At 32.8% G+C, this 23,920-nt stretch overlaps 1 protein-coding gene across 1 annotated transcript; it reads right to left on the reverse strand.

Annotated features, from left to right (window-relative positions):
• Positions 1–5,224: 5,224 nt before the first annotated feature.
• Positions 5,225–13,135, reverse strand: LOC127729183 (uncharacterized). Its single transcript, XM_052236873.1, has 3 exons — positions 12,935–13,135; positions 6,747–6,891; positions 5,225–6,278 (listed from the first exon to the last, which is right to left on the reverse strand). Exons 1-3 carry the CDS (start codon positions 13,062–13,064, stop codon positions 5,894–5,896), a joined length of 660 nt encoding a protein of 219 aa, XP_052092833.1. The 5' UTR covers positions 13,065–13,135; the 3' UTR covers positions 5,225–5,893.
• Between the last annotated feature and the right edge of the window lie 10,785 nt (positions 13,136–23,920).

The raw sequence follows: 23,920 nt of genomic DNA on the forward strand, positions 1-23,920 counted from the left end.
GGGGGGGGGGGGGTACAAGTACAAAGAGTTACATGAATTTTATTTAAAAATATCTTAAAAATAATCATATAACATTGTTAAAACAATAATACAAAATATAATCATCACATCAAAATACCAAGTAAAACGAGTCAAACAAACATCATACAACTTAATTGGACATATTATAGTTTATAAAAGTATCTTACATTTCAATATTTTTTACACCAAGATGTCGTTAAACATGTTATATAAAATTGGATACTATGCATTTATCATGCTTTTCAATAACATATGGTCAAATCACTGAACGACCTCCTCCTTCTAAATTATTGAAAACTAACATTCGGCATTGACAATGATATCTTGGTGTAAATTAGATTCACCCATTCGGGCTAACGCCCTCAGGGTGTATCTAATACAAAAACCTTTTGAAAAAAGCTCATTTAATCTCAGAACTACCCCCTTTTCCCACTTACTATAACCTTCACCCTATAATAATAGAAATTGTAGTCACTTGACGTTGAAAAGTTTATTTGATAAAATTCTAGAACGTGGAATGTGTTCTAACCTTGAACTCTTTATGCGATCTGCAATGGTTTGACGTAAAATTATATCTGTAATAGTAAATATAGACCATCGAACTGCAAACATTGATTGCTGGACTTTGAGCAATTATCAATATTACATACGTGTACATCGAGCTTATGATAAAAGATGAAACACTAATTCTAATCATGTCAATTTAGATATGAATTAGAGTTTGACCTCAAAATTATTTTCAACGTTTATAAATATTCAGCTATGAGCTTGACAGTATAGGTTGAAAATAAAAAAAAAAGTTTGTTGAAATGCTTGAAGCATTTACAAGAAACGATTTATTGCTTTTTCAGTAGTCATTTTTGTTAAATTTTATCAAAATCAGTGATACATCATTGACTTGCAAGACAATAATTCGAGCTCATTTTCATCTCTACGCATGCTTTGCTTGGCTTTATTTGGAGATTGTTTGCGTATGTATTCAACATGTTTAGTTATTGAAAAGTATGTTAGCTGGAAAAAGTGAAGCTTGAGAATCGATTTCGTTAACTAATTCAGCCTTCGAACATTTTTCTGATACAACTTCCAAGTAAAACGACGATGTACCTGATTATTTACATATGAATATAAACAGAACTAGGACAACCGTCGTTATACTCGCGCTCTTCCATATATATCTGTTTATATTTATTTTGATCTCATGTGCCTATCGTCACTTTTTGGGAGGTCGATGGTTAATTAGATGGCGTACAGTCCCAAAATGTTCATACTTCATAACGATTCCATGGGTTGCTTATTGTTTCCTATGGAACTTTTTAAATTCTGATATACTTTTAAGTATGATATTAATAAAATATGTTTAAATGAATTTGGCAGCTAATGCCCTTTCAATTATGAGTTTATAATTCCTCCTAGTATTTCCTAATATTTCTTGGATTTCCAATTTTAGTGGATTTTATTTACTAATATTCCTTGGATTTGCAATTTTTAAGGGGTTGTTTGGGAGGGATTAATGAAGGAAAGATGGGTGATGCAAGGAATCTTTCCTGCTTAGTTGGAACCATAATGAACGAGCTGTTCTTTTGCCAGGCTCTCCCTCTACTATGATTGCCTATCCCTGAACAATGTTTATTGTAGTTAAAGATACCGCATACATTTTATCAAAATTGTGTTCTCAAAACTTTTCTCTGGGTTGATGTTTGTCTTTATGAATTTCAGAGACAAATTTGTCGTAACAATATCAGGGATACTCAGGGATATTTTGCGGCTTCCCCGAATTTCTGGATTTTGATTGTTATGAAACACACTAGATATAACGAGCCTTGTCAAATGTATAATTTTCTAAACTTTGCTAATTTCTATTTTATTAAAACTATTCAGGGAACACAAATGTTGGTTGGTATCATATCGTTTGTAGCTAAAAGTTATGTAAAATTCTGTTATAAGGTAAAAACGCACAATTATCTAAACAGTCAAGAATTTCGTTATTTAAAAAATACTTGGATCAGTTAGCTCAGTAGTCAGTACTTCGGTACTGACCTGACTTCGGTACTGACATGATCTATGACAAACCTTTCTAAAATTGTCCATTTATAAATGTAGAAAAGACCAAGAAACTAAGGATTCAACTCCCTCATGCATCTTTGACCTTAGATGGATTTGGCTATTACTTTTAGGCCCTTTTTGGTCAGCTCTTCGCCTTCATTTTTTGTTTAAATCTATAAATTTAAAATTGGAAATTCAAGAACTTTTTTATCCGATTGTATGTGCTTTCTAAACAAGTGTTCACCTATTTTGAAAACAGTTCAGTCAGTAATATTTCAGAGAATAAATGCATAATTGTATTTTTTTTCGATTTTCACTTATAGTTCAACGAGATCAAGTTGTATGCAATTTTTACCAAAATCTGTGACATAGCCCATTTACTGTTCCTTGACCTTAAATTAACTTTACCTTTTAGAGCTGATTTTTACCGCAACTTCAATGTGAGCAACGCATTTCCTGTAAAAACCGGCTTGTTTATAAAAGCGTAAGCGAAACACTTTATTTACTGTTAAATATTTAGCACCCGAAGAGCACAAAACACACTTATTTATTTATTGTGAAACAGTAGGCACATGGAAAGTACTTGCTTTCTAGATGCATTACGCAAAATCACTAGTTACTTTTTTATTTCTTAACATTGCCGCTAGAAACAAATAGATCCGGAAACGGTTTCAAGTTCTATTCCAATGTTTATTAAATGTTAAATAAGCATATTTTGAAATCACGTAGACTCTTACGGCACATTCATGAACCAACACTCAATTTTCTCTGATACATATTGTCTGATCCACAGACTTTATATACTTAAATCTAGGTTATCTTCAAACCACGTGAACTTTTAAAAAGCACGTACTAGTCCTAAAACAAGGTCTTTTATCTGACCCAGATCAAAGGAGATCCTGTTAGGAAGTACAAAACGATCAGCGACATTCAAACCGATCTTTTTTAAACGGGTCTTTTTTTTATAAAACTATTTACCGCATTTAAATATGATACACATTCCCAGAGATTGTCATAATTTTCACCAGTTGCAACCATCAAAACATAAAGTATGTCTCCTGTCGACACTATGTCAGACAATGGGTTACATGACAGGGTCGTTGAATCAGATATTGTGTTAAAGTGCGCTATTTGATCTATGAGTGCAAAGAGTATATACGTATTGGGGTCAAGTGAACAGAAGATAAAAAACAAAGTGTCTCTTATTATTTCTTTCATCTGTAAAATTTATGCGAATGAATACTTCACTTGGCAATATTTCATAAACATAAATACGTCTTTATATACAGACGATGATATGAATGGCTGCTGAACGTCGAGCGGCAAATTTAATGCATATTCAAGACAAGAACATTTGAATGCAACATGAATATTAACCCTACTTTGTGTACTAGATAATGATAATCGGGATTTTTAACATGCTAGTTCACAAGGTACTAGTCTGCAGGAAGACATGTCACCTTAGCCAGACACGTTATTCTGACTCCGAGCCGACCAGTCTTTGACCTTACTCCTTAATGCCGCGTGCTCAGCGACAAAGCAGCAAACATCAATTTTAAACCCAACCCACGAACTCCCGCATTCGAGGCGAACACGCTAACACGAGCCCACCGAGGCGGTATATGTAACTGACACATCTATATAGTTGAGCTGGTTTTTTTTGTAATTCATTATACTGTGTGTTCCTTAAAAAGTAGACGGCATTAGAGTTGACTTTTATTTCGCAAGGTATGAAATTTAAGCGATATGACTGCTGAACCAGTGGGTTTTACAGTGAATTGTGTCATTCAGATCACTGTCCATGAAGTATAAACATGCATTTATCTGCTTACTGTACTTCCACTTGATCATAGATTTCTTTGATATGGATAGATTATTTGTCAGTTGAATAGTAGTACACGTGATGCATGACATATAGCCAATCAATTGTCGCCAAAAGGACCACTTTTGAAATAGAAATGAGGCTCTTGACCTAGATGTAGTATGGTCGATGTTTATAATTCTTTTATTAAAATGGTAATCGTAACCTGACCAGTTGCTGTCACTGTTCAGTCAGTTGGTTGCCTGGTACAAATTACCCTATTTAGCAAAAATTTTGGTCTTCCGCAATCTGAAGTCGCAGATAGCAGAAAATGATAGGACTTTATTTTTTTAATGAAATAAGAAGTAAATTTCGAGGCAGTAATGCAACTCATAAGTAAGACTTCTCTTTTAATGAAGAAAATATATTATTATATCTTATAACAACCACTGTTTTAACAAATATACAGAATTTCTTTTTTGTTTTTTTTTTTTAAACACATTTATTAACTTAGCTTTATCAGGAAATTCAGATAATCTAATCTTACAGATGAGTTTATAGATTTTTTTCTATTTTGTTTAATAGCAAGAAAAAATGTGCGGTGACCCCATTTTTTTCTTTTAAATTTGTAAAAGCATTTTATCAGCGTTATGTTCTCATATTTTTATTTCAAAATTATGTCATTTAGTTTACATTCTTTTTACTCGATAATGCCTTTTCTTGTATAGCCCTTACGCTATAAATGTTTGTGAGCGCCCAACACTCACCTTTTCCTGGGAAAATGGTGTAACAGCACAACATAACAACAAACTGTAAAAATAAGTTTAAATTGCCACGATGCACCAAAAAACCCCCAAAAGAAACAACTACTTGTTAACAGCGAACTAAGACGCAAAGAACTGATCTAAGAGTACTCGAAGTAACTGAAAGCTAGCTCAACGCCAATTACGACTAAAAATAAATCATGTTCTCCCAGACCCAATACATCCGCAATGATTATGCCTTTCTGGATGATGGTACAATCGTTAACTTTTTGGGGAATATGTTTATATTCATGCGAAACACCAAATGTTAGTCCAAACGACTTGGATAAGCAACTATAGGTCACCGTACTTCGTTCAGCAATGAGAAATAGCTATACCGTATTAACTCCATAACCGCTTAAAAAAAACATGTTTAAAATCTTTATTGACTAATGATAATATTCAATTTCTAAATATTATGACATTTGTTGAAAATTGATGGTTTAACCTAGTGAGGTTACATCTACTCTGACAATGAGAGAAAGGTATTGATTTTTAGTTCTGATAATTAATATCAGACCTGTATTCTGGCTATGAAAAACAAACACTAACCAACTTATGACAAATTTCAAATATTTATTAAAAAATAATCGAAAAAAAATACAGCACAAAATATGGTATCATAGTCTAAACGTATAAACCGGATTATTTGCATGAATATTAACGTTATATATATAATGATGGAACACCGAGCATTTACATTAAACAGCTTAAAAAACACTAATTACTCATGCTAAAGTAGTCATGCGACTTTTTGAAATACTTGATTATTGTAGTATTTGTTTTAGGTAAGCTCAATTACTATTTACCGGGCATATACACGCTAGTTATCTATCTTTGTTATTACACATGTTATTACATACGGAGTTTGAACAACTTTAATCTATACTCAACACTGATGGTCACAATGAGTAAAATACTCTCTACCATATGATAGCTGGATATTTATAATATTGAATGCCGTCAATTGAAAAAAAAAATCTTCATTGACTAATTCAAATTGTTCTGAAGACAGATAATACCTAAATATCAACATTTTTTATAACCTAAACAAAATTAAAATATTCCTCACTGGTAATATTTATTGCGAAAGTTATTTGTCCTATACAAGAAATTAACACGCGCACTGAATATCATTTTAGGCAACCGGCATAAAAAAGGTAGTACTAAAACTTTATATAGAACAAAACCGGTAATTTTATAAAATACTATTTTCCGAAACCCATTAAGATCCCATCATTCCTAGCATTAAAAATGGCATCATTGAATTATCGAAAGGAGGTCCATACATTCCACCAGATGTTCCGACAGGGTTGTACGGATTCTCTAGTGCTCCTGATAATGCCATCATCATTATAACCTCATTCGGAGTAGGACCTTCTGGGGCTTCGCCACCACGGGCCTGTTGTTGTCGCTGCATTCTCTGAACTCGGTCCAAAGTGGTTAATACTCTGTTTATTCTTTGTCTGCTTTGACGGACAACTTGAACTGGTTGTGCAGTATAACAATCTGTCTTGTTATCTGATTTCCTAACTGGTGTAGGTATGCAGCCATCCAATACAATTCTGCAATGTCTTGGTATCTGTAATGATCGTGGATCCTTGTTGCTTCTAAAATATAAATAGAGAAGTAGGTTTGATTGATATCTTAAAAAAATAGATTAAAAAAAAATCTTTTCTGGTATACATAGATTTAAATGCGCATTGTGTTGTTTCAACGAGAACCTTAATAAGGATCGTTCGAGCCTATAAGTTCGGGTAAATTATTTCTGGACATCAAAAATTAAACGGGCCTAAATAGTAACAGCCATAGTCGTCATAGGTATACCTTGCCTGAGAGAGTTACAACATTAAATTAGTTTCACTGCAATTATCTAATCTATAAACTGAAAACTGATCCATTCAAATGTACCACTAGTATTGAAGTTGTGCTGGTACCGAAATCATTGTCTACTGAGCAGATGGTTCTACCAGTCGACCAGCATCGACACCGGCATAGTGGTAAATGCATTTGCTATATCAGAAATAACATTTAAGTTTTATTTGATTTTATCCATTTCAACATGGCAGCGTACTTACGGACAACAACGCATCCCATATTGATTGCATGTACATGTATGGCAATCCAAGGTTTTAAAAGTGGTATCGGGTAAAACTCTTAATTTAGCTACACTAACTCCATCTCTCACAGGATGTTCACAATAAGATCTTCTTGTTCCAAAAGCTAAAATAAAAAATGGTTTAAATAAATCAAAAGTTTCGGAACATAATTTAGTAAAATTTTCTACCATAAAAAAGTACAAACACTCGAATAAACAAACAAACTGGATTTTTGCTAAAAATGCGGAAACGTAATACGCCCTTTTTTTCTCCCTTTTTTCTACTCATTTGTTGTTGCTGTTGTTTTGGGCGTATTACGTTTCCGCATTTTAAGCAAAATTCAGTTTCACGTTTCCGCATTTTCATGCATTACTTTTCCGAAATAATTAGATACCACCTTTCCGCATTTGTACCTGTATTTCACCTGTAAAAAAATGGTAATAATAATAATATATAAGACTTTATTGTATTATAGTATTTTTTCTTAATTTGTATTTTATTATGATAATATAATTCCTCCAACAGGTAGATTATATTCAGATTTAACATTGTGAGTACTTTTCAAAAGTCACTATGTGGAAAGTCACCTCATATGCGTTGAATACCGTATTTGGTTATATCTTTTATATTCATTTGCATATGTTTGATTTATTTTTTGGACACTCAATTTCATGTCCTTATTTGGTTTCGGTCAATATTGCCATTTGCATATCATTGTTCTTCGAAAAGTTCACAGTGTTTGAACTTCTGGTATCTAAGAAAGTGTATTTTGAGACTTTTAATTGATATATGACCATGTATGATTTTTACCATTTTAAGTTGATAGTTTCATTTTAATCATAAAGACTTGTCCTGCTCGAAGTCCTACTTCCACCTCCCCGTTGCTGAGCAGGGAGGCAACAGGTTTGCCTGGCAAACGGAAGAGGCATACATTAAAAATTAAAATGCGGAAACGTAAATAACCTTCAACAAAATCAATGTAAAAACAATGTGGAAAAGAGTACTATAAAAATGCGGAAACGTAGGAATTCTAATGCGGAAACGTAGTGCCAAAATGCGGAAACGTAAAACGCCCTTAACCAGCATACCCAACGACCCAAACGAAACGCCTGTCGTGCGCGAGGAAATCAGTATCATACAGGTTTTTTTTCGGGCGTTTTACGTTTCCGCATTTTGATTTTCAGCAAAAGTTCTAAGGTAGATTAACCGTATACCGCTATTTTGGATTATAAAAAAGCAGTTAACAATAGGTCTAGTTCTTTGCTTAAATCTGCAATTTTGAGACAGATTGGCAATTAATGGATTAGACTGTTTGAATAAAGACGAATAAGTGATTTATTGCATTATTCAGACTGATTGATCAAATACATGTACCTATTATTTTTGTTTGTTCGAATTAAATTATCAACTTAGCCATTTAAGGGAAGATAACTCAAATAGTAAAATTTGTGTACGGGAATGATAGAGAAATTTTCAATTTTTACTTGTAGCAAGAAAATAAGTTTGGTGACACATTTTTTTCTTTTTATTTTCTTAAAGCATATATTAAACCTATCTTCTCATATTTTATTTCAAAATTCTATCTCAAAGATTTCTTTTTATTCACAAAAAAGTGTTTTTTCATGAACAATCTACGCAAAATTGACCAATTTTGCATGACTTGTAGCTTGAAAAATAGCACGGTGACCAATACTTTTTATTATATTTTTGAAAAAAAGAATGGAAAAATCTACATTCTGGTAAAGTATAAGAAAATTCTATCTGACGAAATATATACAAATGATCCACCTTAAATTGTTCTAAATAATAAAAACTAAATTAAGAAGCCCGACAGAACATTCAAACGCGACTTTCAAACATGTCCCTCTTCTCACAAACATCTCATTTTATAATATTCGTGCGATTTAGGCTTTTATCCCCATTAAAATATATCACGCTTAAAAAAAATCACTATATTTGAGATGTTCTATCAATTATCAGAATTCAATATTCAATGAATAATTTCAGAAAAAAATACGTTAAAAGATGTTATATGACTGAACATATGTTAATGGAAGACAAAATGAACGAAAGTGTTTGTTAAAGATTTGTATTAAATAGATTTTTTTTTTTAAATGAATGAAAATACGAAGAAATTAACAAAGGATTAGATAGTCATATATACACCAGTGAAATCCTTAATATAGCCTTATCGTCATTTTTATATCGTCATTTGTTAACTGTTATGACTGTTTTATCAAACTGATAGTAAAACATGTTTCAACAGACAAAAACAAATGGCAGTCATTAGCAAAATAACATTAAATGTCTATTATTGCAACTATTTATTTTTTATAGTCTGAAGTATCTAAGAATATTAGAAAGTTTGTGTACATTGTATCTTCATATTTATTTAAAAAAAAGAAGTTTTTTTTTTCAATATAAAAAGGTCGGAAACTTGAGGCATGAAAGTGTACAGTGTATGAATGACTACAGAAATGTTAAAGAATGTGGACACATTTACCCTCGAGATATTTTGAGAATGTATGTTTTTATTCGGTTTTTTCAATTAACTAATGACACGAAGTGTATATCCTTAATGTCATTTCAACACATGCATTGTATTGTTTTGTGTTTATAATACAATAGAGAAATGTACTTCCTCTTACATTTATTGGCACATCTTGTTAGAGGTTTCCCCGATTTCATACCGTACCAACCGTACTACGAACTGGTAGAGGTCATATAACTTTTGAAAAAAACCACGGTTTGAAATATTTATTATGAATAATGTTTAGCATTTGATTCTCTTCATCTAAGCAAAGTACTCTGAATTTTTCCTGCGATGAATTTGTAAATATGTAGCAGCCAAAAAGCATGTTTAAGTTGTGATCCAATTATTTTTCTCCCGTCATAGACTGAACAAGAGTGCACACGCTGAAATGTCTCGCCTGTTTTACTGACCATTGATTTTATGTTGAAGGTCTTAAAGATAAAGGTTTTACTACAAGTATCACATAAACTAAACATTTTTAAATATCCATGGCAATGAGGTCAAGGTCAGATAATTCCTGTCAGACAGACATGCCCACCTTACAATTATTCCATACACCAAATATAGTAATTGAAAAACAGACCAAAAACACACAAAAACTTTAACATTGACCAATGAACCATGAAAATGAGGTCATTGTTAGATTATACCTGCCAGACAGACATGTACATCTTACAATCATTTCATACACCAAATATAGTTGACTTACTGCGTATACTGTTTGTAAAACAGACCAAAACACAAACTCTTTACATTGACCAATGAACCATGAAAACAAGGTCAAGGTCAGATGATACCTACCAGACAGACATGTTCACCTTCCAATTATTCCATACAACAAATTTAGTTGACCTACTGCTTATAGTATTTGAAAAACTGACTAAAACACAAAAACTAAACATTGACCGATGAACCATGAAAATGAGGTCAAGGTAAGATGAAACTTGCCAGACTGACATGTACCCTTTACAATTATTCCATACATTACATATAGTTGACCTACTGCTTATAGTATCTGAGAAACGGACCTAATCACGTAATTTTAACCTTGATCACTGATCCATATAATGAGGTCAAGATCAGATGAACTCTGTCTGGCGGACATGTAGACATTGCAAGGAACCCATGTACTAAATATAGTTATTATATTACAGTAACTCATAATAAGTGAGAAATTCACATGACAAACAAAAAAAAAAACTAAAATTTGTTTTTAAGAAGTCGCCGAACCATGAAAATGAGGTCAAGGACAATGGACATATGACGGACGGAAACTTCATAACACAAGGTATCTGCATACAAGTTATGAAGCATCCAGGTCTTCTACCTTCTGAAATATAAAGTTTAATACAAATAGTTTATAACGCTGCCACCTAGTAATCCCTATGTCTCACATACTGCGACTTTCGTCGCAGGCGAGACAAAACCCGTATGTTTCTGCTCTTTCCCATTATTCAATTTAGCTTTAATTCTATGGTGCATCATTATACAAAATACCTTTTAAAGATATGTACTTTTGAACAAGCCAATTGCTAGCATTGAACTATATGGCAAGGCACCAAACGTTTTGAAGTTAAAGGGAGGTTTGAAATTTTGTAATTCTAGACGGATGTAATTTTGTGTTTTGAATCAGTCATGGGGTATAATAAAAAGTCTGTCTAAGCGTTTATCAGTATATAGTGCATTTCTAGAAAGAACGAAAGAAAAAAAACAGATTGTTGCCAAAAAAATAAGTATTGTGGGGTTCGTGCAAAAAATCCTGACTCGACGGGATTTCCAAATTTCTCATCTTTTCGAAAGGAACAAAGTTAGTTCTTTATGAATCTAATTATATTTGCGTAAGGACTGTTTGATTCATGCAGACTATAGTACATAATTATAAACAGAACTACACTAACAAAGCGTTCTAGAAATGGTATATAGAATTGCTATCAAATAAAAATAGCTTTCTATTTCTTCATCTGAACGTAATTAAAGAAGTTCTTATTACTACACTTTAGGGATTGCTTCAGTTATTTACCGAGGAATGAAAAAGAGTTCGCGGCCAAAACGATTTTTTTGCGATAAATAAACAGGCTAAAGCACCCCCTCTTAGACAGAAAAAATGCACAAAAAAGTTGTACAAAGAAGAGTCAACCACACAACGCCGCGATCCGACACTTTTGGGAAAGTGTCCTATTGAAGATTTAAGGTTCACCATAGTCTATCATTTTTATGTAAAAAGATGTCCATAGTATTTCTGGACTTATTTTATGCTAGATAATTGTTTTGAATGACCAAGAATCATAGGTCCATCATGATGTTTTACTACGTCCCACGCCAATTTAACATTCACCATACATTACTATTGACCTCTAGATATGTTTTGATCTTTTGTGTAGATTTGTTGCTGCTCATTAACGAAAACACCAATTCTTCTTTTATAAATGTTAATTGAAAATTTCAATTATTAATATTACCCGGACATGTATTGTCCATTAGTTGTATCTTACACTCATGTTCTATGATGCAATTCATACAACAATGCCTTAAAGGGATTTAGCCACTTACAGATGATCTAAAACCACTATATGACCCAAAGATATAGGTAAAATAATTAAATAACTGTTTTAAGAATTATGCTTCCGTCACGTACGACACGAATGTTCAATTACGCGAACACAATTACTTAACCTGTCTATTTTTTGGTTTTATAAATTATGAGATAAACAAATATAGTATTTCATAATTTCTTTAACAAACTTTCAAACGTTACAAAAAAAAATACTTTCCATAAATGTCCACATAAATTGTCAAGCTTTGAAGGCAAAATAACACATATTTGTTTGTCCAGATTAGAAAGATAAATTGCACTTAAGCTGTAGTTCGCCTACGGCAGTCATATGAATCAAAATTCAACCTAGGTAAAAATGTATCTAGGAAACTGAGCAAAATTATTCATCTATCAGTCTATGTCTGCAAACATTTTGAAGGCTTAAATGCATTTAATGTCTTACGAAAATCCTATTTAGAAAATTATATGAAAACGGAAAGAAAAAGTCTGTAGAAAAAGCACTTGGAATTAAACGGAACCAGGAGAAGTGAAAAAATGTTTTGAAACTTCATCCTTCATTGTTGCATATATTTGTGTTATGTATATAATTATAAAAAATGAAAACAATACTTTATAGATTTTATGCGTCCTTAGCGCTTTTCTGGATTTAACTTCATCCGGAACGCTCAAAGCCAAATATTTGAAAGCGAATGAGGTAAAGAACCGAAACAGTTGAAGAGCTATATGACCAAAAAGCTAGGACCTAATAATAATCACCTAATCCGGCTAGGGACAACTTCGCCTACTATACAAACTCATTAAAACATTGACTGTGTTAAAACTGGCTGGTTTGAAACATCTAATAAAAGATGAAGAAATAATGTACAAAAATTGAACTTATTCAAGCGATTATCACCAATAAACTGTTTGGAAAATTGAACAATTTCTTCATTTACATGGCATTTTCAAGGTACTGTTTGCCGCCCGTATTGCAAATAGCTTTACAGTGAACACAAATATGTAGATTTAAAATATATTTCTGAAAATGATGCATGCAATTATTAATTTATTAATTATTCCTACAAAAAAAAATTAACGTACCTGATATTTCAGTTTTTAATGGAGAAAATTCACACTGGCCGTGAGTTTGTGTAACTCCAAAAACCGATATTGTTATCAATAGCAGAAGCATCATGGACGGCGTCTTGTTGTTACAATGAATACACACCATAAAGAAAAATAAAGTCAGAGAAAAATCATTTAAAGAAGCGCTGTCAAAAATTTATAGGATAGACTGACTCTCTGTGACCCGCAGCTGCAGTTACTATCTTCTTCTGTCAGGTACGTGACATGATTAATTGGGGGGACGGGTTTTATGACAGATTATTGTTAATTGTACATCGACATGCTCTTCGTGTTACAAGGTATCCACTTTAATGTTTATTGGTCAAAATACACAAAAGTAGCCGACATAAAGTAATGTATTGTATTCTTCCAACTACTCTATTGCATATTCATATATTCATCGAATTAATCATTCCTAAAGAGAGAGAGAGAGAGAGAGAGAGAGAGAGAGAGAGAGAGAGAGAGAGAGAGAGAGAGAGAGCTGTTGACTTCCCATGTCAAAATTATATTCTTAAATGGTCACATGCAGTCACTTCATGTTTAAGCCATTGATATTGGATAGCGCAAAAACGCGAGAATACAAAGATCATGCAGCCAAATGCGGCCATTTCGCGTTTTTTATTTACGAAATATCCAAACTACCATTGTGCAACGGTTGTTGCTATGACTCCAACCGTCAATTGACTGATTGACGGCAGACCAATAAAAAGAGTAACTTGAAAAGACCGAGAGTTAACAACATGACATTTAAAATCTTAAGATGGAAATAATGATTCCAACTACAGGTATAGTCGGACCATATGAGTATTATACTCGTTTGGTTATTAACGGGCATTTTTTCAAATAAATTCTAACTTCCTTCGCAAGAGCACACAGTTCATTATCCGAACCCAAACGACACAAGTAACTAGCTGAATTCCTTTATCCTTACATATTGTCTGAATCCAGGGACTTTCTATACTAACCGTTAGAAAGTCCCTGTTGAATCTTAGTGTATCTGTTATCTTGCCTTCGCTAGAATCAATCTAGAGCGTTTCGCAAGAATCAATCTAGAGCGTTTTATCTTGTCGACATTTTCGTTCGTAAGTGAAATCGCAGGCGTTTTTGACATGGACATTTTTTATTTTTTCTAATCTCAACTTGTTTACTTCAATTATTGTGTTCTTTCTTGTATTCATATGATTTTTATACGCCCGTTTACGGGACGTATTATGGTATACCGTCCGTCGTCAACATGTCGTACAATAACTCAAAAACGCTCAAGTTAACCAATTTGCACGAAACTTTGGTGAATTGTTTATATCTATTGACGTAAGCTTCCTTTCGATTGTTGATCAATTTTAGATTTTACGTTTCCAAGTTATGAGATTTTATTCATAAAAAAGGGTGGATTTTCCAGTTTTATACCTATTAAAATAACCTCCCTTTAGTTTTTTTATATAAATTTCTGATATGACATTGAGGAGTTATTGAACTTTATTCTTTGAAAACGCGACTGGCGTATCATGCGCTCATGCAAAGCTCTTTATTCTGTTATTGTAAGATCGTATAATAGGAGCTAGAACACATAAAAATAAATAAAAACAATTTGAAATATTGAAGAACTTTGATTTAATAAAAACACCAAAATAAATATAAAAAAGAAAGCCGTTTTCAATGACCAAAGTTTCTGTGACTTAAGCAATTGACTTCTTGTTTAACAGTTCCAGTTCATTTAGATATTTCTTGAACTTGAAGTTATAAGTCGACATATTGCGTTTTGTACAAATGTAAGGACAACTCAATAATGACCAAGTAAAAATGATTTACTGTAATTTTTACTTATAAGTAAAATTCACTTTATTTCATTAATCATGTAACAATGATTACAATATGATTGAATAAGAAAAGCATTCATTTTTAGAAACTCTTTAATTTATGGGACACCTTTTCAAAGTTTATCGTGTTAATCAACCGGACCATGCGCGTATGGTCGGACCATATGAGTATGTACGCATATGGTCATGACCATACGCTTATGGTCCAAATACTCATATGGTCCGGAACATATATACATGTAAAGGTGAAATTTGATGCTCTATGTTAAAGTCTGAAAACTCATTGTAAAAAGATAACTTGATACACCTTCCACGAATGAAATCTTCCATTATAAATGACAAGTTAACATATTTGTATCCATTATAAAAATGACACCAAGGGTGAGGTAAAGGGTATAGAGATATGGCAACCTTGAATTATCCCGTCCAGCAGTAACCCATTCCTAGGAGTGGCGTCTGCTCGGCTTTGTGGCATGATATTATACATTTACAGATATTTCCTGTCAGTATTAGACATTAAATCGGATGCCTCGTGTAGGGAGTATGGTACGCTATCTGCTGGTCTGGTAAAAAAAACCTTGCGACAGATGATTGAGGAGTGCCTAGGTGGCTTGCTACAGAGCAGTTTTTCTGCCACTATCCAACAAATCCTCTATTCAGTGGTATTTCATTTTTATTTCAAAACCTACATACTGCTCTAGTAACTGTTGATGTCTACTTGTACTGAAAATGCATGAAATATTTGCCACTGAACGTCAATTAAACATACAAAAACACTTTTTTGCATCAATAAATGTGGTTAATTCTTTTTGGACACGGGCTTTGTCCTTGAATCATTCAACCCAAGCTGTGTTAATGTCCTTGAATTCCTTTGTCTCACTAGAATTTAAGGGTCAATCTACGCATCTGGAAGAACAAAAACCAGTCACCCATAATTTGCACATCTTACATTGATTGACTTAACTTCAGGTGAAGTACATTAAATTTGAAGTGTTAGCCCTGTATAACCTTGAGTTACGCGATGGATAATGTTACTCGTATAAAATAACTATCTATAGATATTACTGAAAAGTGATGGGATGACCATTTGATAATCTGATTGGGAGGGGGTCAGGATGAAATTGGAAATTATTATTCTGTCCTGATGATAACTGAAAATAAATTACTTTTTCCAAGACAGGTTTAAAATGAATCTTCTGCCAACAAAATGCAGAACAATGCAGAAATCAGTTGTGTACATGTGTGAAAATCAATTTTAACTAAGTAAAGAAGACCCCCTCCCCCTCCCCGAAGAAATTCAATTGTCTGTTCCCAAAGAATCTATCACCATTCACGACTGACAAAACAGCTGATCTGCAGATCAATGTATGAGAGAGAGAAAGATGAGATAAAACAGTATTTTAGTTCACTAGTTTAAAAGAAACAAAATGCTTTACATTCATGAAGTATAGATGGACATTGTAAATTTCATATGAAAATGTGTAAAAATGTTTATATGTATATATTTTGTCTTAAAAGTCTCTCATAAATCCTTTTTAAGATTGATGCATACATTGGATTTTTTTTTAACTGTTTTATGTGTTATTCTATGAATCTTATTTTATGTTTGTATGTTGTGAGACTATAATAAAATATTGAATCTGAATCTGGATCTGTGATGACATGGAGCAATTAAACAAAATTACAGACGAATTTCCTAACAACTTCGTTTTGGTACCAGTCTTGTATTACAATAAAATAGTCCATGTTTTCTGGGCTCATTTTGTTGTTTGAGTAAAAGTTTATGCTGAATTGAAACATCTATTTAGAAGTAAAACAATGTTTCAGCTTTGTTTGGGGTATCAAACCAGAAAGTTGGAAGGATATGATGTTCACTGGAAGTGGTATGGACTAGTAAAAATAGCAAACAGAAAGAAGAAAAAAGTAGTTTCGAGGCGGGTGGGGAGCAAGAAGGTGAACTGTGGTTTATTTTTATCAGTGGTACGGCTTAAGTCGACGCTAGGGGCCCGGTCCTGACCTTTTTGTTGGGTATGAATGATTCGTTCATTGTTGAAGACCCTACACCAACTGTCAAGATGAAGAACAGGAATAAAAGCCCTGTTCATTGATATTTAAAAAAAAAAATATTCTATGTATTGTGTGCGATTTTGTCCCATGTTCATTTACTCCATATACTTTTATTTTCTATTGACTTCAGGTTTTCATAACATGTGAAATGAGCACTTCGTGGCATGAGGCACTTTTCCCCCATTAAATCACAATTTCACATTACAATATACATGATATGTACATGAACAAAATTTCTATGAAGCATTTTATTAAAAAAAAAAATTTAAAGATCAGCTGTTTTGCATGTAAGCCTATGGAGCAGTCAATTACAAGACTGCAACCTTTTCACGTGCGTTTCAATAACGACCAAAGATACACGAAACAAATTATGCAATAACTTCACACTTTTGTGACGGCTGACACTATTATTGCATAAAGACACATTATTATGATACATAAATTAATTTATGTCTTTTGTACTTGAAAAAAGACACATTTATCAATTTGTTATTCTCTTATAATGCACAAATCACTTAGTCTAATTAATGTTTAGACCACCATAGACATTTGTGTTGTCTGTGTCGAAACAGAGAATTGTATATCTAAACGATAATCATTATACTGTGTAACAATTCCTTGGTCGAAATGATCAGTCAAAATTGCACCAAAAAAATAACAAACAAACAAACAAACAAAAACAACCGATATATATATATATGTATCTTTAAAAGTAAAATTTCAAAATTGGAAGAATATCCAATAATAAAAAAAATAATGTTCCCCTTACTTTATGATAAATTTTTTAAAAAATTTTCGATTCTGGGTATTTTTTTCAGTTATATAGTTAGTATGGGTGCCAATGAGACAACTCTCCATCCAAGTCACAATTTATAAAAGTAAACCATTATAGGTCAAAGTACGGCAAATGGCCCCAAAAATGACTAGTGTAAAACCATTCAAACAGGAAAATCAACGGTCTAATCTATATAAAAAACGAGAAACGAGAAACACTTATGAACCACATCAACAAACGACAACCACTGAACATCAGGTTCCTAACTTAGGACAAATGCAGCTAGTATAGTTATAATTGCAAAGTAAAATAGTTTATCGGTGAAAGTGCGACACTTAAAACCTGAAGTTAAAATAAACTGGAACGGTTCTTATACTGTAACAACAATAAAGAAAAAAAAAGCCATCTCGATTTTATGAAAATATGGTTTACATGTGCAATAGAGAAAAATTAAGTGTTGACTAATATTAACGTCATGAGGTAACATTTTATACGTATTATGACGAAGATAATTATTGAAGGACCTTTAAGTGCTGTCTTTTAATACTGATGTTATTTGAAAATGTTTTAACGTTTGCAGCACTGTGTGTCGTGTTATATTATTATTTTGCACATCTGCAAAATTAACAGTTTGAAGAAAGAATACGTGTATGCAATTTTTCGTCATCGCACATGCACTAACGTTATTCGTCCGCAAATATGATAAGAGTTCCTTTTATGATGGTTAGTCTTGTAACATATATGTAACATATACCAAAAAAAGAAAGAAAACAAATCAATTTCGACAAGAAGACCAATAAAATTATGCCAGTTGAAAAAGTAGAAGAAAGCCTTTCAATTGCGAGCATTATTTTGTATTTTACATTTAAAGTTGTCATTTTCAACCTTGGGTTGTGACTGGGTTGATTACATTTCCCGACAACATAATTTATGTAAAATACTGGACAACTGAGACAAATAGGTGTCATAAATAACACTTGGATGTTTTCATACATGCAATATAATTAAAATGTCACTAAGTACAGCATATACTACCTTTTGATCAATTCCCACCCCCTAAATAATAATGAAAATAATAATCAGTTGCTGATCTTTCGATGTTGAGCACAATTATACGTGTGACCAATTCACTGATGCAATATGTATTTTGCCAAAATACACGGTTACTGGAAAATCTTCATAACTTGTGTTCAATCCCTATTGTCAATACGTTTAAAGCTTCTCTTGTGTTCACGCAGGAAGAACTTTATTGTTTTCATACATGCATTGATGAGTTGTTTATTTTTTACTTTAAGACATTTTTCCTTTAAACCAGAATCCACTATATCAATACGTTTTGATTTCTCACTCCGTGACCATTAAGATAAATCAAAATACCACCTTACAACATTGAATTAAAAAAAAAAGAATAGTGAAAAGCCCTTTGATTTGGTTAAAATGTTGAAAAATCTTTAAAGTTTATTATTTTATAAGACAGTAGTATTAGGTTTCATAAAACCTCGAGATAAAGACCTTACTTGATGGACAAGCGTCAGTATATATCGTATACAGTATCTATTCACTTTAAAGATTTGATTTGTGTACCCATTTCTGGTATTGGTATGTGCCCTATAACAACCCCTTGCCCATTTTAAGACATGAATTTGAATAAAAGGAGAATTCTTAATGGGGAAAGGAATCAAATGACCTCCCCCTTTTCATTCCCTAAAAAAACGAAAATGAATTGGTCTTGGTGGATACATATAGTTGTCTCATTGGCAAACATACTACAATTCCTTATTTTGATATCCAAAGGCCGTCCACAAAAGATAAATGTGCAACATAATATTTCAACGCTTCTTGAAAATGGTGACTATCACGGATCTTCCATTATTCATCAAATTCCTTATAGGACACATACACATGCCAAAAACAAAGAGTAAAGAATCTGAATGTAAAAGAACGAGGTTCCTTAGTACTTGGAACAGGCACATTAGAATGTAGAGAATTTAAAAAGTTATCTGAGGGAGATGCAGCCCTTATATTAGTGAAAATATATAATTTTTGATAGAGGAATTTACAGATGTATTATTTGTATCATGCCAATACCGAAAAATTGGCTACTAGGTGAAAGGTACTTGTTATGGAACAGCAGCAAAAATGAAACGTAGGCTGCTGGGTGAAATTACCCTTGAGAACCGAATATTTTACAGCAGCATTACCGAAAATTGGCTGCTGGGTAAATTTTACCTCCGGAGACCGATTAAATGACAGGGGGTGGGGGGAGGGCATCGGTTTAATTTTCAATTTTATTGTTCATTTCTACATATATTAGGAAAATGTCCCCTGAATTTGTTTCACTAACTGGGACAAAATCAAAACGTTTTTAAGACCTACTCCGTGGAATTCGAAGTCTATATAAATTATGTATATGTAAGACCAAAAAACAAAAATATTGCAAAGTTTGCATAGAAGGAAGACTTTAACCTAAATAAATTATGGTGTATCTGAAAGAAATTTATGTTATAACTCCCAATAAAATAATAAGAAGGTCCTTCTCGCCAGTTTTGGATAATTGCTCAATTTTTTATAAATATCATGACGTGGATTTATTTTGTAATTTAGATTTTACTAGCATATACCATTATTAGGCTGGATGGTTTGATACAAGATAATGTTGAGTTTCCATTCAGCGACTCATCAGGTGCATGATTGAAGTTTTGATTGCTAAAAAGAATGAATTGCAAGTGGATGACTCGGAATCTTTTGATATTTTACATTTATCACGCCATGCATAAGTTGTCCCACTTCTTTTGGATCTCTCATGAATCTCTCCTGAGGGATTTTTTTCTACTTATAATATTGATATATATTTATTTTTTTTTCCAGCCCTAAGGGTGAGTGGCGACCAGAAATACGGTGTTTGATCTATTTCCGACAAGCAGTAAAACTCTTGCCAAAACGTGACGTTCGTTTGGCTCTGCGGGATGTACAAGTACGCAACCACGTCCGGTCAGAATAGGGAGTTAAATCCTATGCCTCGTGTAGAGAGAGTGCCACACTCTCACACCTACAACGAATCTTTGGGGTCCGTAAGTGAACCGTTGCAAAGGAGAATTCTGTCCCTATCCAATATGCCTACATTTTCCAGTGGTAGTCCAAATTTTCTTGACTTTCATCTCGGAAAGCGTCTATTACAAGATCCACTTATTTTATCTATAATTGTTAATTTGTTCTCGTCCTGAACATGCATGACATGTTTGCCACTGGACTTTCAGCGAACATCGATAAATCAATCAATTTCCTTCCAATCCCCTTTCATCTCTCTTTTAGTAACAGTAGGAGGAAGTTTTGCATTATAAATATTTTTTTCTTCCCACGCTCGCCCACCAAAACAACCTTTTCTTTTATGAACCAATTTGTTTGGTTATTTTAGTTGGTTACGTATTTGATAATTGTTTTACACACCAACATCAAATTAACCCCAGTTCTTTATACAGTTATGTATTGTTCAATCAATGTAAATAATCAAAACAAACTTTTACACGGATGAGTACATGCGACGAGCTAACATATATCATACGGTAATTAGAGAAAGGTTCCGATTTAAGTATTCCTTAGTTAAGTGAAGACTTAAGTAATTTTATGCATACGACTTAAGAATTTTACTTAACTAAGGGAATTCTTATTGAAATCTAAGTTTAAGGAACACTTAAGTTAAGATGTTTTATGCATACGGGCCCAGCTGGTCTCTGAAAAAAAAACTACCTACATACTTTTAATATAACACGTTATATTAAAGTATATAGGTTTTTTTCCAGTGAAAAGTTCCTGTGGTAACGACTCCAAGTTAGTAAAAACGTAAAATAGCAGATAAATGATGTGTAAGTAATTGTAATTAAGTTATACAACATTGTATATAATAGTGCGAACAATTTATCACGATTGGTACAATCAGTTTAAAGTTATTTGGTCTTATCGAAATAAAAGTTTATGTTTAAGTCTTTTTTCTGCTGAATTTAAAATTTCTGATTGTTTTCGATTTTTCCTCCTTTTTATTTGCATATTAAGCGGAAGTGGCTTTGTCTTAGAAATTTCCGCCGTATAGAATTTACAATATCTCTCCATCTTGGTTCGTTTATGGATGTAAATATCATTAGATTCTCTTCTTGTTTCGAACGCCAAGCAGTTCATCTGACCTGCATGATAGTTTACATTCCGATATTTTTGTAGTATGATAAACCGATTATAAACACTTTCACTCTTTGTCGAGTTCCACTTTTCTTGTAAATATCCTTTGTCAACCGTTTGATGAATAGCGTCTACAGTTTGTGTTAGATCAAACGTACTAAAATTGCACATTCTTGCAAACAACAAGAGAAAGTTGTCGTATGCAGGTCGACCAATTACAAGATCAGGTAACGAATTCCACGGGAAAAACCGATTCGTGAAAAAATAATCTTCAGCATCATTTCTGAAAAGAGTCCCTCGATCTTTAGAAGCCTGTATCAATGAGCGAACGGAACTTGCTTCGTCGATTGTCAAATTTTCAATATTTATCCTCTTTCCAGTTAGCATAAAATGTGTGCCAATAGTCTTGTCATATTTATTCATAAATTCCAAAGTTAGCTTTAAAGAAGATGTAAATAATATATCTGCATTCGCATAACCAATAATAGAAGCATTATAATGCCTAGATATAGTAATGTACATATGTTTAAGTACAGGAGTGTCCGATTCAGACACATACCGTATAGGTAAAATGTCCCATCCTTCCAATCTAAATTCCTTTGCCAACGCCGAATTATTTGTAAATAACACTGCCCTTATTTGGCAGTCTAGAGAAGGCCAATTTCTTTTTGTGTTATTATGAACAACTTCGCGTTTAGTCGTAGGTTCAAACGATGTGAAAATTACAAATCTATCATCGCACACTAACTTAGACGTATTTACTTCTTGAACATCAGTACTAATCGCTCCATTCTCAAACAATAAGTTAGCATTATTGTTTCTCAAAAACTTTCTAAATCGGTCAACTCTGTTGGTATTGTTACTATTACTCCTTCTGTTAATAACATTCATTTTTGATATGTTATCGTAATTCATATCTTTCCACTTTAAATTGTCAATTTCGTTCAAAATAACAATATTTAACACAATGAAAAGTACAACCACAATACTTGTTAATTTGTTCACACGGAATTTTCGCAGGTTCCCTTGCCATGTTTCTACGTTACAGCGCATTTCTTACTATAACGCTACCGCTACTGTTTATAATCAAGAAAAACATCATGTCGAACCAAATAATTTGTAAGACTTAAGATAAAAAGGATTAAAGATAAATTCTTCCGTCTTACAATACAATTATAAACCTTACGTTTTAGGATGTACAAGGGATTACAACTTAACCCAGTAAGCTAAGTGGAGCTGAATTCGGCAATATACAATTATATATAAGAAGAAAATTAAAAACTTCAACATGCAGCTCGGACTATTCTGACTTTGCATATGGTGTCCAAGCTACAAGCTGGCTTTATGTCATTAGCTGTGACCTCTTATACAACGGTGCAATAAGTTCATGAATTCGACAATGCATTGGATAAATATGACACGATATCTTGTATATATATTGAACAGGCAGTCGTCATCTACCAAACACAAATATCTGTGGTTCCCACTTTTTTTTACTTTTCTGTCATCTTCTACAGAATCGTTTAAGCCGTGTTTCATCGTAAATATTTCATCCCTCCTTCCCTAGAAACACAATGATGCTCTTAAAACTGTCGTGGCTTTACTATTTTTGATATTTTGGTTTGCTATCTGCTTTAAAAAATTTGACTCTTTTGGATTTCCAACCATTTGAAAGCTGGACGGATCCATGGGTTTGAGGTAAGGGGCGTAAATGTTTTAAATGGTAATAATCCTTTTTTTTTTAATTTATCATATAGTCACGGTCAGGTACGGATGATAATGAATTTAGTGATAAATTTCACTATAATATTAGTTCTGGTGATAATATGTTTTTAAAGTATTCATGTCACTGTGATTAAATGTTTGTAGGCTGACTTGAAAAAAGTATGGGTCACGGTGCTTTTTTCAAACTAATGGTTGTGCAAAATTGTCAGATTTTGTATGAATTTTACAGGGGGAAAACAATTTCTTGTGCCAATAGAAAGAAAACTAAAAGATAAAATTATCAAATAAAATATGAGAACATAGTTCTTATAACATGTATCATGTACCTACATTACCAAAAAAAAAATTATCGGGTTTCAGATCTGCCAACTTCCCCCCTTTACGAGGGATATCCCTCATGAGAGGTCT

The sequence above is a fragment of the Mytilus californianus genome, unplaced genomic scaffold, assembly GCF_021869535.1.
Source record: "Mytilus californianus isolate M0D057914Y unplaced genomic scaffold, xbMytCali1.0.p SCAF_2, whole genome shotgun sequence".
Taxonomy (NCBI): domain Eukaryota; kingdom Metazoa; phylum Mollusca; class Bivalvia; order Mytilida; family Mytilidae; genus Mytilus; species Mytilus californianus.

Bases quoted from the DNA above. Each gene is read 5' to 3' on its own strand.
- LOC127729183 (XM_052236873.1), bottom strand. From the start codon at position 13,064: ATGGTGTGTATTCATTGTAACAACAAGACGCCGTCCATGATGCTTCTG. The intron at 6,892-12,934 runs GTACGTTAATTT...TTTTTATTTTAG, and splicing joins ATTAAAAACTGAAATATCAG to CTTTTGGAACAAGAAGATCT. The intron at 6,279-6,746 runs GTAAGTACGCTG...TTTATATTTTAG, and splicing joins TATGGGATGCGTTGTTGTCC to AAGCAACAAGGATCCACGAT.